Genomic DNA, 13,629 nt, shown 5'->3' on the forward strand with positions numbered 1-13,629 from the left:
CTACTGCACACTCCACTTCCTACTGCACACGCCACTTCCTACTGCACGCGCCACTTCCTACTGCACACGCCACTTCCTACTGCACACTCCACTTCCTACTGCACGCTCCACTTCCTACTGCACACGCCACTTCCTACTGCACACGCCACTTCCTACTGCACACTCCACTTCTACTGCACACACCACTTCCTACTGCACACTCCACTTCCTACTGCACACGCCACTTCCTACTGCACACGCCACTTCCTACTGCACACTCCACTTCCTACTGCACGCTCCACTTCTACTGCACACACCACTTCCTACTGCACAGTCCACTTCTACTGCACACACCACTTCCTACTGCACACACCACTTCCTACTGCACACTCCACTTCCTACTGCACACACCACTTCCTACTGCACACACCACTTCCTACTGCACACTCCACTTCCTACTGCACATGCCACTTCCTACTGCACATGCCACTTCCTACTGCACATTCCACTTCTACTGCACACACCACTTCCTACTGCACACGCCACTTCCTACTGCACACGCCACTTCCTACTGCTCACTCCACTTCCTACTGCACACTCCACTTCCTACTGCACACGCCACTTCCTACTGCACACGCCACTTCCTACTGCACACTCCACTTCCTACTGCACACGCCACTTCCTACTGCACGCTCCACTTCCTACTGCATGCTCCACTTCTACTGCACACGCCACTTCCTACTGCACACGCCACTTCCTACTGCACACGCCACTTCTACTGCACACGCCACTTCCTACTGCACATTCCACTTCTACTGCACACACCACTTCCTACTGCACACACCACTTCCTACTGCACACGCCACTTCCTACTGCACACTCCACTTCCTACTGCACATGCCACTTCCTACTGCACACTCCACTTCCTACTGCACACTCCACTTCTACTGCACACGCCACTTCCTACTGCACACGCCACTTCCTACTGCACACGCCACTTCCTACTGCACACGCCACTTCCTACTGCACACGCCACTTCCTACTGCACGCTCCACTTCTACTGCACGCGCCACTTCCTACTGCACACGCCACTTCCTACTGCACACGCCACTTCCTACTGCACACTCCACTTCCTACTGCACACTCCACTTCTACTGCACACGCCACTTCCTACTGCACACGCCACTTCCTACTGCACATGCCACTTCCTACTGCACATGCCACTTCCTACTGCACGCTCCACTTCTACTGCACACACCACTTCCTACTGCACACGCCACTTCCTACTGCACACGCCACTTCTACTGCACACACCACTTCCTACTGCACACACCACTTCCTACTGCACACTCCACTTCCTACTGCACACGCCACTTCCTACTGCACGCGCCACTTCCTACTGCACGCTCCACTTCCTACTGCACGCTCCACTTCTACTGCACACGCCACTTCCTACTGCACACGCCACTTCCTACTGCACACTCCACTTCTACTGCACACACCACTTCCTACTGCACACTCCACTTCCTACTGCACACGCCACTTCCTACTGCACACGCCACTTCCTATTGCACACTCCACTTCCTACTGCACGCTCCACTTCTACTGCACACACCACTTCCTACTGCACAGTCCACTTCTACTGCACACACCACTTCCTACTGCACACACCACTTCCTACTGCACACTCCACTTCCTACTGCACACACCACTTCCTACTGCACACACCACTTCCTACTGCACACTCCACTTCCTACTGCACACACCACTTCCTACTGCACACTCCACTTCCTACTGCACATGCCACTTCCTACTGCACATGCCACTTCCTACTGCACATTCCACTTCTACTACACACACCACTTCCTACTGCACACGCCACTTCCTACTGCTCACTCCACTTCCTACTGCACACTCCACTTCCTACTGCACACGCCACTTCCTACTGCACACGCCACTTCCTACTGCACACTCCACTTCCTACTGCACACGCCACTTCCTACTGCACGCTCCACTTCCTACTGCATGCTCCACTTCTACTGCACACGCCACTTCCTACTGCACACGCCACTTCCTACTGCACACGCCACTTCTACTGCACACGCCACTTCCTACTGCACATTCCACTTCTACTGCACACACCACTTCCTACTGCACACACCACTTCCTACTGCACACGCCACTTCCTACTGCACACTCCACTTTCTACTGCACGCTCCACTTCCTACTGCACGCTCCACTTCCTACTGCACGCGCCACTTCCTACTGCACACGCCACTTCCTACTGCACACTCCACTTCTACTGCACAGTCCACTTCTACTGCACACACCACTTCCTACTGCACACACCACTTCCTACTGCACACGCCACTTCCTACTGCACACGCCACTTCCTACTGCACACGCCACTTCCTACTGCACACGCCACTTCCTACTGCACACACCACTTCCTACTGCACACTCCACTTCCTACTGCACACACCACTTCCTACTGCACACACCACTTTCTACTGCACACTCCGCTTCTACTGCACACTCCACTTCCTACTGCACACTCCACTTCCTACTGCACACACCACTTCCTACTGCACACACCACTTTCTACTGCACACTCCGCTTCTACTGCACACACCACTTCCTACTGCACACTCCACTTCCTACTGCACACACCACTTCCTACTGCACACTCCACTTTCTACTGCACGCTCCACTTCCTACTGCACGCACCACTTCCTACTGCACACGCCACTTCCTACTGCACACGCCACTTCCTACTGCACACACCACTTCCTACTGCACACTCCACTTCCTACTGCACACTCCACTTCCTACTGCACACACCACTTCCTACTGCACACACCACTTTCTACTGCACACTCCGCTTCTACTGCACACTCCACTTCCTACTGCACACTCCACTTCCTACTGCACACACCACTTCCTACTGCACACTCCACTTTCTACTGCACGCTCCACTTCCTACTGCACGCACCACTTCCTACTGCACACGCCATTTCCTACTGCACACGCCACTTCCTACTGCACACTCCACTTCTACTGCACACACCACTTCCTACTGCACGCTCCACTTCCTACTGCACACACCACTTCCTACTGCACACTCCACTTCCTACTGCACACACCACTTCCTACTGCACACTCCACTTTCTACTGCACGCTCCACTTCCTACTGCACGCACCACTTCCTACTGCACACGCCATTTCCTACTGCACATGCCACTTCCTACTGCACACTCCACTTCTACTGCACACACCACTTCCTACTGCACGCTCCACTTCCTACTGCACACACCACTTCCTACTGCACACTCCACTTCCTACTGCACACACCACTTCCTACTGCACACTCCACTTTCTACTGCACGCTCCACTTCCTACTGCACGCACCACTTCCTACTGCACACGCCATTTCCTACTGCACACGCCACTTCCTACTGCACACTCCACTTCTACTGCACACACCACTTCCTACTGCACGCTCCACTTCCTACTGCACACTCCACTTCCTACTGCACACACCACTTCCTACTGCACACACCACTTCCTACTGCACACACCACTTCCTATTGCACACTCCATTTCTACTGCACACGCCACTTCCTACTGCACATGCCACTTCCTACTGCACACTCCACTTCTACTGCATGTGCCACTTCCCACTGCACGTGCCACTTCCCACTGCACGCTCCACTTCCTACTGTATGCTCCACTTCTACTGCATGCTCCACTTCCTACTGCACACGCCACTTCCTACTGCACACGCCACTTCCTACTGCACATGCCACTTCTACTGCACATACCACTTCCTACTGCACACTCCACTTCCTATTGGGAAGCAGTAAGGTCAAAGACATACTTGTCTCTCCCCTTTTAAAGTCGGTGATCATTTTTCAATGTCCCTGGTGAGTGAACCTCAGCAAAATATATTCTAGCTTCATCTGAGTTTATAAAACAGAACAACGATGTGTCTTCACATGCAGAAATTGAGGCCCCAAGAGGTTAAGTGACTTGGCCATATTCACACAGCCTAGGCTGATGGCAGCTGAAAGGCAGAGCTAGAGAGAGGGTCTGACGGGGTCTGCCCTATCCCCTTTCCCCCAGAAACCTGCAGCATCCAGGCAGCCAGAGCTGGGAGAGCTGGCTACATTCCTGGGCCGCGCAGACCCATGGTACCAGAGCAACGTCAACACGCTGTGCCCCGCCATCCACAAGCTGGCTGAGATGGTAGGGGAGGGTGAGGGTACCTGGGAGGGAGAGAGGGAGGGGAGCGGGGTCTGGGCAGAGGGGAGAACGGAGGAGCCCAAGTGGGCAGCGAGGGTGAAATGAGGGTGAGAGGGGGCTATCTTTTTGCTGCTGTACTTGACCCTTGACCTTAAGAGTCAGGTGGGATGAGGCAGGAAGGGAATTCGAGAGAGGGGCCCTAAACAGCTAGTGACTTTGAACTCACTTGGAACACTTACCAGGCACTTACTTTGGATCAGACCACCATGGAAAAGATTAAGTAAAATATTCTTTCATAAGCGTGTAGGGAAGTTATATTCCTTCTTGTGTGAGCTTCCTGTGATCTTTTTTATTTGTTTTTAATAATTTATTTATTTATTTTTGTTTTACTTCAAGTTCTGGGATACATGTGCAGAACGTGGAGGTGTGTTACATAGGTATATATGTGCCATGGTGGTTTGCTGCACCTATCAACCCCTCATCTAGGTTTTAAGGCCCGCATGCATTAGGTATTTGTCCTAATGCTCTCCCTCCCCTTGCTCCCCACCCCCAGACGGGCCCTGGTGTGTGCTGTTCCCCTCCCTGTGTCCATGTGTTCTCATTGTTCAACTCCCACTATGAGTGAGAACATGAGGTGTTTGGTTTTCTGTTCCTATGTTAGTTTGCTGAGAATGATGGCTTCCAGCTTCACCATGTCCCTGAAAAGGACATTAACTCATTCTTTTTTATGGCTGCATGGTATTCCATGGTGTATACGGGCCATAATTTCTTTATCCTGTCTATCATTGATGGGCATTTGGGCTGGTTCCAAGTCTTTGCTATTATAAATAGTGCTGCAATAAACATACGTGTGCATGTGTCTTTATAATGGAATGAATCATTTTTCTATGATTGTAATAGCTGATGTTTCCTGAGCACTTATGCTGCACCGGGCACTGCTCTAAACACTTACACACAGGGCGGCTCATTTAATTCCCACAGTAGCCCAGAGGCAGGTGCCCCTGTTGGTAGGTACTATTGTCACCATAACCCCATTTTACAGATCAAACAACTGAGGCACAAAGAGATTAAGTGTCTTGCCTGAAGTCACAAAGTGAGTGGTGGAGTGCCACTTGGAACCAGGCAGCTTGACTCCAGAGCACCCTCTCCTAACCACAAACCCACGCTGCCGTATCCCAACCGTGGCTGGCAGTGGAGAGGGAACTCACCTTTTACCAATTTAAAAGGGCTTTTATATAGTAAGACAATTCTACCCTTTTTGTCGTCACATATGTTGCAGATTTTTTTCCCACGGTTGTAACTTGCCTATCTACTTTTTGACTTGCGGAAGTTTAATACTTGGATGTCATGAGACATACCGCTTTTATTCTTTACAGTTTCTGCCTTTGGAGTTGTGCTTTCAAAAGCTTAAATAAATGTTCACTGATAATTTACTTTAACACTTTCCATGTCTCAATTTTTACATTCAATTAATTGCCTATCTGCAATTAATTTTAGGGTTTAGTGTGAAGTGTGTCATTTTATTTTTTCCAAATGTTGAGCTACTTGTCCTCAAGCTATTTTGCATAAACCATCTTGCCGCAGCAATTTGAAATGCCACTTTTATCATTTGCTAAATACTTACATGTGCCTGTATTTAGTACATGATACTTACATGCACTTGTATGTAGTACGTGATCCTTACATGTGCTTGTAAGTATTTAGTACATACGTACTCTCTCATTGATTTATTCATTTCTGTACAAATTAGCCTTTTGATATTTTAATATCTGGCTATAGAAGCCTGCCTACCCCATTATTCTTCTTTTTCAAAACGTTTCAGAATATGCCTGTTTATTTATCTTCCTGATAAACGTTAGAATTTCAAGTTTTGTTTTTGTTATTATTTTTAATCCTATTGGATTTCAATTGAAATTTGGGGAGAATTAGAATCTTTAGCATATTGAGTTTTTCTCTCTAGCAGCATGGTATAGTTCTTTATTTGTCAAAGTGTCCTTATATATCCCTTGGTATAAGTGTGAAGTTTGCATCATACAGCTTCTGTCCAATTCTCACTAAATTTATAACTCGTATGTGATAGTGTTTCTTACTATTGCGAATGCTATCTTTATCCCATTATATGGGTAGTGCCTGAAGCTAAAAGGAAGCTATTGATTTATACATATTTATCTTAGTTTTAAAAACTGCAGTAAAAAATGTAACATTAATTTACCACTTTTACATGTCTGTTTTTTAACTTGCCACTTTACTGAGCTCTCCATTTTGCGTTATCATTTGATTGATGAGGGTGTCTTCTTACATATTTTATTCAAATAAGGACATTTAGGGATGCACATTTTCTGGATTATACCTGATCCGAAAATGTCTTTGCATACACACAGAGACCATTTAGCTGGGTATTAAAATACTCTTTCCTTGAAACTGGGAGGATATTACAGTGGGAACATTTGATGCAGGCCCCATTGGTGCTCCTTTGCTGGTAGCTATTTTTCTCTGCCAGGACACTGTAAGATTTTGGTTTTCCCTTTCTCCTTGTATTTAATAATTTGAAAGGCCCTATGCTTACTCCAAAAGCAATTGCCACATGAAGAGACCAGAAACATTGTGAGCAATGACAGCATTATTAGAATATGTTCATAGCTCCTTAGTGTGACCCTTTTGAAAGGAACAATATTTCAGTACACCAGATGTGAGAGTCAGAAGAGCTCTTACAGGACCGGATATGAGTTGGATGAGATCAACTCTGAGCTTCCTTCTAGCCCTGACACTATCACATTCTATGTAGATGTTCTGAAAACCCAGTCACTATGCTTTATCATCATATGGGACCAGGGAAGGACTGGAAGACAAGACGCATAGTCCATTCCCAATAACACACAAACCTGAATTATTTTATTTTATTTTATTTTATTTTATTTTATTTTATTTTAAGACAGAGTTTCACTCTTTTTACCCAGGCTGGAGTGCAATGGCACAATCTTGGCTCACACCTCAGCCTCCGCCTCCTGGGTTCAAGCAATTCTCCTGTCTTAGCCTCCCAAGTAGCTGGGATTACAGGCATGTGCCACCACGCCTGGCTAATTTTGTATTTTTAGTAGAGATGAGGTTTCTCCATGTTGATTAGGCTGGTCTCGAACTCCCGACCTCAGGTGACCCTCCCGCCTCCACCTCCCAAAGTGTTGGGATTACAGGCGTGAGCCACCATGCCCAGCCAATTAGTTTATTAATAGATGCAGGGACCACCAGAGCTGAAAGAGACATCAGATCATCTGGTTCAACCTCTCATTTTCTCTAGAAGGACATTCAGACCTCAAAGAGTTTGAATAACTTGCCCATACCTGCCTGGTCAATGGCAAGTAGCCCATCCATGCCTAGAACCCAGTCCTGGCTCTCTCATTAGCTTCACTCTCCAGCATCTTGTCTCCCCCAATCACTTAACACAGTGCCTCACACATAGCAGTGCTCAGTAGTCTCTGTAGAACTGAAATTAGTCAGATTCCCTAGGGAGGTAGGGCTCTGGACAGGAATATTTTGATTGGGAGTAGAAATTCAGTGGCAGGAAAGGTTTGGAATGTGTTGAAGGATGCACTGGGTTAGTGCATCCCAGAGATGTAGGGACTTGGAGTTTCTCTCTGAATAAAATGGCATCTCCCACAGTGGCCTTGGGGGAGATGGTGAAGACATTCCCTGTCTCCCTCACAGCCTCCTTCCCTGGACTCATCCCAGACTGTGGACCCCTTCATCCTAGACGTCATCACCTACTACATCCGCATGGGCACCCAACCCATCTATTTCCAGATCTACACAGTCAAGGTAATCATCCCACTGGAGGCTCCAAGGGACCCCAGGACCCCACAGATTAAATATTCAGGCTCGGGGGAAACACTGGTCACCAGGCCACAAATCATGAACACACCCAGACACTCCTGGTTATTCACGTTACCTTCTTCATCTCTAAATGAATCAGATCGTTATTAATTTCAAGACCTCAAATCCAAGAAGTAGGTCTTCTTTATGTGGAAGGGTTCTCCATGGCCCTGGATCTCTGGAAATCAGGGATAGAGTGATTTGGAAATCACACCAGGAAATGTCACCCTCCCTTCCTCTCTCCAGATCTTCTTCAGTGACCTGAGCCAAGACCCTACTGAGGACATTTTCCTCATTGAGCTGAAGGTGAAGATCCAAGATTCTAAATTCCCCAAAGGTAAAGCATCTGCCTCCCTTTTCCCAAAGGTCATCCTGACTCAGCTTCTCCAAACTCTCATCCTCTCGCCTCTCACCTGATGATGCCTGCACCCCCACACCCTCAGTGCTCGTTCCTGCTCTGTTCCCTGCCTCTGCTGAATGCCAAGGCTACCCTTGATCCCCTCCAACCCCCCGAAAGACTGAAAGGCAGCCTGGCCCCCTGAGGTGTGGCCTTTCCATCCAGGGAGATGGATGGATGGGTAAACCCAGCAGCTCAGCTCCTGCCCTCAGAGAGGTGGGGAAGTCAGGGCGAGAGGGCTGGGAACCTCCACCCCAAGCCTCTTCTCATCTCCCCGCAGATGGCTTTTCACCCAGGAGGAGAGGCGTGGCCGAGGGCCCAGGGGCGGAGCTCTCCCTGTGCTACCAGAAGGTCAGCGTGCATGGGCGTGGTCAGTAGGTGGACAAGAGGTACAGCTGGAGAGAGCAGGCTTCGAGGACAAGCAGGGAAGCAGACAGAGCCAAAGGAAGCTTCTGCCTCTTTTCTTGAAGCTGCCTGCAGAGTTGCCCAGCCTTCAGGGAGTTTTGCAGGGATGAGTGGGTTAAGTTGGCCTTACATGTAGACCAGGAGGTGATCTGATTTAAGGAACAAGGGGCCTGACTCCTTGCTAAAAAATATCTTCCTCGCTAGCTGACCAGATGCTTGAACTGATTTCACTGGAAATTTATTCTTTGGGGTCTGGAAGGCTGAACATACTTCTAGGGCTGGGAGTGCTGTAAACCTTTATCGGCTAGCCCTTATGGGACCGTAGTGACATAGACAAAACAGGGTCTGGCACAGTGGCTCATGCCTGTAATCCCAGGGCTTTGGGAGGCTGAGGCAGGAGGATCACTTGAGCCCAGGAGTTCAAGACCAGCCTGGGCAACATAGTGAGACCCCTGGCTCAAAAGAAAAAAAAAAAAAAGACTCTCATGGCAGGGGTGGAAAACAGGGGAGGGGCAAGACTGTGGACGTGGGGATGCGTGGGGAAAGGGTATGTCCTGAGGACCTCCACCTGTTCCTTGATCCCCCTCCCCAGGCCTTGCTCAGCCACCGGCCCCGAGAGGTCACCGTTTCCCTGCGGGCCACTGGGCTGGTCCTGAAGGCCATTCCAGCCAGCGACACAGAAGGTGAGGAACGGGGAATGCAGAGCAAAGAAAGAGACAAGAGATGAGAAGGGCAATGCTGGGGAGAGGGCAGAGTGGCAGGAGAAGGGGGAGCCCTCCCAGTCACGGAACTGGAGTCAGGTCCAGGGCTTGGTGACTGCCTTCAAGCTGCTTGCTGTGGGGTCACCCAGATTCTAGCACTGGTCGCTGGCTTGAGCCTCAGCAGCCTGGTGAGACATAGCTGGAAAATGGAGGACTACAGGGAGGGGTTGCAGTTGGCCTCCTGCCACAGAATTGGTCCTGCAGGGCTAGTTGTCTTCTGTTTGGAAATTTTGGACTTTGAATGTCATTCCAAAAAAAAAAATGGAGACAATAGAAGATACCAATTTATGTGCACATAGTAAATTATAAAAATTAGCGTATTTTGTGAGCTCCCTGGTCTCCTAGAATAATGCAAAAGATGGCAATATGGATTACTAACATTGCAAACATGCACCAGAGGCCAGGCATTGAAGCATGTGAACCCTAGGAAATAGATATTATTAGTATTAGCAACTTTTTACTAGAGAGGAAACCGAAGGAAAGAGAATAATGCACCCAACATCACGTCTGCGAGGAAGAATCAGAACCGGAATTCAAACCCAGGTATTCTCATGCAAGAGCCTATGTTCCTTACCACTGCCTCCCCTAGAATCGCTAACTCTCAACAGACTAGACTTAGGGGATGTTTATCTGGTGATGCTTGTAGAAGACCATTTTGGAGCAAACAAGAAAATTCACCCAGGCAGAATTATATCTTGTTTGCCATCTATTCCATTTGTCCATGACGTGTCCTGGCATATAGTAGATACTTGATCAATATTTCGGGAATAAATGAAATACTACTTTACACTCAAAAATTTGTTTTAAAAATGAGTGAACACATTTGGAATATTCCAGAAGAAAAACGGAATGAAAATACACGTGAGCCAGGCTGGAATGCTTATGGGGAAGCCAACTCTGATCCCTCCTCTCCTCTCCAACTACTCCGTCTCTGAAATCCACTATGGCTTTGCTAGCATTCCAGTTATGACGCCTTTCTGACAATAATGCATTTGTGTTCATGTGTGGGTGTCATAGTTTCACAATTTCCTTAGTGTCTGGCACAAAGAAGAAACTCAAGAAATTATATCACTTCCTAATGAAATTGCTTCCAGGCAAGTTGAATCTGTGGATGACATATGAAACTCCATCACAGCAGGACACTCTTTCCCTGCAACTGTTTTTTTTTTTTTTTTTTTTTTTTTTTTTTTTTTTTTTTTTTGAGACGGAGTCTTGCTCTGTTGCCCGGGCTGGAGTGCAGTGGCTGGATCTCAGCTCACTGCAAGCTCCGCCTCCCGGGTTCACGCCATTCTCCTGCCTCAGCCTCCCAAGTAGCTGAGACTACAGGAGCCCACCACCACGCCCGGCTAGTTTTTTGTATTTTTTAGTAGAGACGGGGTTTCACCATGTTAGCCAGGATGGTCTCGATCTCCTGACCTCGTGATCTGCCCGTCTTGGCCTCCCAAAGTGCTGGGATTACAGGCTTGAGCCACCGCGCCCGGCCTCCCTGCAACTCTTTAACACCATGAAGGAGACGTGTATTCGTGGCAGCAGCTCTTAACCTAGAGGTGCTCAGGAGCAGGTTGTCAAGGCAGCGGGGCCAGAGCCAGATGGGCAGGGCCCAGCTTTGCCACTGACTATCTGTGTGACCTTGGATGTGTGACTTGTGTCCTTTCTACCTGTTCTGTTTCTTTTTTTCTAAAATGGAGATAATAAGTAGCTAATAATTTGTGTGCATACAGTAAACGATAAATGTTAGCTCTTACTGTTCAAACTGTATTCCTTCCATTTCTCTCACAGACTGTCCCCACTCCCAGCCCTACTCTAGACCCTATCAGTACCAGTCTGATGAGGCCACCCCCGGTGGAGCAGACTTCTACAAACCCTCTTTAGTTGGCAGGGAGGGATGAAGCCTACCAGCAGGCGCACAGTAATGATTTTTGACACATTATAGACTATTAAGCAACCCCATCTCTACTAAAAATACCAAAAAAAAAAAAAAAAAAAAAGAGTTAGCTGAGTGTGATGGTGCTCGCCTGTAATCCCAGCTACATGGGAGGCTGAGGCAGGAGAATCGTTTGAACCTAGGAGGCAGAGGTTGCAGTGACCGAGATCATGCCACTCCAGCCTAGGCAACAGAGTGAGACTCTCTCAAAATATATGTATATAATATATATGTGTATATATACACATATATACGTATGTCTGTATATGTACGTATATGTATATATGTGTGTGTATATGTATATATGTGTGTATATATACATATGTGTGTATATATGTATATACATATATACATGTGTGTGTGTATACGTGTGTATATGTGTGTGTATATATATATACACACAAAAAAACTATAATGAAAAAGGAAGTCAAAGAAACACTCTACCTGTTGGCACTACTGCCCTCCTCACCCACTTGGAGCCTCTGTCCTGCACAACATCCCTGGGCAGGTGCTTCTTTCATTCGTAGCATGCCCAAGAGCTGCAGGAAGTTCAAGAGAACTTCTAGAACTTTATTCCTTTTACAAAGGGTTGCAGGAGGACATAATGAAAGGGTGGGGTGGGGATTTGGGTTGGTGATGGCCACTGACCTGAGGATATAGAAACTTGGGGATTCACCGGGGAAGGAAGAAGGATGATTGAAAAGGAATCGTAACTTGGCTGGGACCAAGCAGATTCAGGAAGTGGGGACCCAAGAAGGAGTGAGAGGGCTGGGGGTGTGAAGATGGGTTCATGGAGATCTTGAGACCTAGAATCTCAAAATCCCCTACTTCCCTGGAGGTCCATTTACAGCCCCACCAATCTCATTCAGTTTCAGGGTCTCGCTATTGCCCCCTGCCTGCTGCTCCTGTCACAGACCACACATGTCTGAATGTCAGTGTGACAGAGGTTGTCAAGTCCTCCAACTTGGCGGGAAAGTCCTTCTCTGTAAGTACTGAGTAGACTGGGAAAGGGAGACGGCCAGCCGGGAGCTCAGAGTCGACTGGGAAAGGGAGATAGGTGGCCGGGAGCTCAGAGTAGACTGGGAAAGGGAGACAGGTGGCCGGGAGCTCAGAGTCGACTGGGAAAGGGAGACAGGTGGCCGGGAGCTCAGAGTCGACTGGGAAAGGGAGACAGGTGGCTGGGAGCTCAGAGTCGACTGGGAAAGGGAGACAGGTGGCCGGGAGCTCAGAGTCGACTGGGAAAGGGAGACAGGTGGCTAGGAGCTCAGAGGGGAGGGTATTCAGAGAATGGAACTGACTTCCCAGCCTTTCTGAGCCTTTGCTATTGGAATGGGTCTTCCTGTTGGAAGGAATCTGCTTTGCAGTCAGTCTGTCTGAAGTGCAGAGTGCCCATGGTATAAGGAAAGCACTTTAAGAGTCAAAGGCCTGCCCTCCATCTGCTGACCATTTGAGGACCTAAGACATACCCAGATGACTGCAAAATGCACCTACGTCCTGTCATCCCAGGCGCCACACCACAGCCAGACTCCTAAACAACAACAGCCCAACCTTTGACCAAATCAAACCAGCTCTCTCAATCCCCTTGCCCTTTGCCCTTTTGCCTTTGTGCATATCGATACTTTTTTTTTTTTTTCTTGAGACGGAGTCTCACTCTATCGCCCAGACTGGAGTGCAGTGGCACAACCTTGGCTCACTGCAACCTCCACCTCCCAGGTTCAAGCAATTCTCCTGCCTCAGCCTCTCGAGTAGCTGGGACTACAGGTGTGCGCCACCATGCGCCATCATGCCTGGCTAATTTTTGTATTTTTAGTAGAGACAGGGTTTCACCATGGTGGCCAGGATGGTCTCAAACTCCTGACCTCAGGCAATCCACCTGCCTTGGCAAAGTGCTGGGATTACAGGCGTGAGCCGCCACGCCTGGCCGATACTTACTGATACAGACATAAGACTATTCATTTCCTTTCTACCCAATGGCCTCTCTGGACTTCACTTCCCTGCTCAGCTTGGCTTTGGTGCCCCATGACTGCGCCTGAACCATGTTCGCACTGATGTCC

General features: G+C 48.5%; 1 protein-coding gene across 4 annotated transcripts in view; it reads left to right on the forward strand.

Annotated features, from left to right (window-relative positions):
• The window catches only part of PIK3R6 (phosphoinositide-3-kinase regulatory subunit 6), a 68,124-nt gene that overhangs the window by 38,642 nt on the left and 15,853 nt on the right, over positions 1 to 13,629 (forward strand). For all 4 annotated transcript variants that reach the window (XR_004055142.1, XM_030924006.1, XM_030924009.1 and 1 more), the window contains exons 13-18: positions 4,102 to 4,224; positions 7,924 to 8,034; positions 8,335 to 8,425; positions 8,766 to 8,836; positions 9,483 to 9,573; positions 12,445 to 12,560. Coding sequence is in view for 3 of the 4 variants with exons in the window: in XM_030924006.1 (XP_030779866.1) it covers positions 4,102 to 4,224; positions 7,924 to 8,034; positions 8,335 to 8,425; positions 8,766 to 8,836; positions 9,483 to 9,573; positions 12,445 to 12,560 (603 nt within the window). In the remaining variant the exon portion in view is untranslated. The remainder of the gene's footprint in view (positions 1 to 4,101; positions 4,225 to 7,923; positions 8,035 to 8,334; positions 8,426 to 8,765; positions 8,837 to 9,482; positions 9,574 to 12,444; positions 12,561 to 13,629) is intronic.

The sequence above is a fragment of the Rhinopithecus roxellana genome, chromosome 19 (genome assembly GCF_007565055.1).
Source record: "Rhinopithecus roxellana isolate Shanxi Qingling chromosome 19, ASM756505v1, whole genome shotgun sequence".
NCBI lineage: Eukaryota > Metazoa > Chordata > Mammalia > Primates > Cercopithecidae > Rhinopithecus > Rhinopithecus roxellana.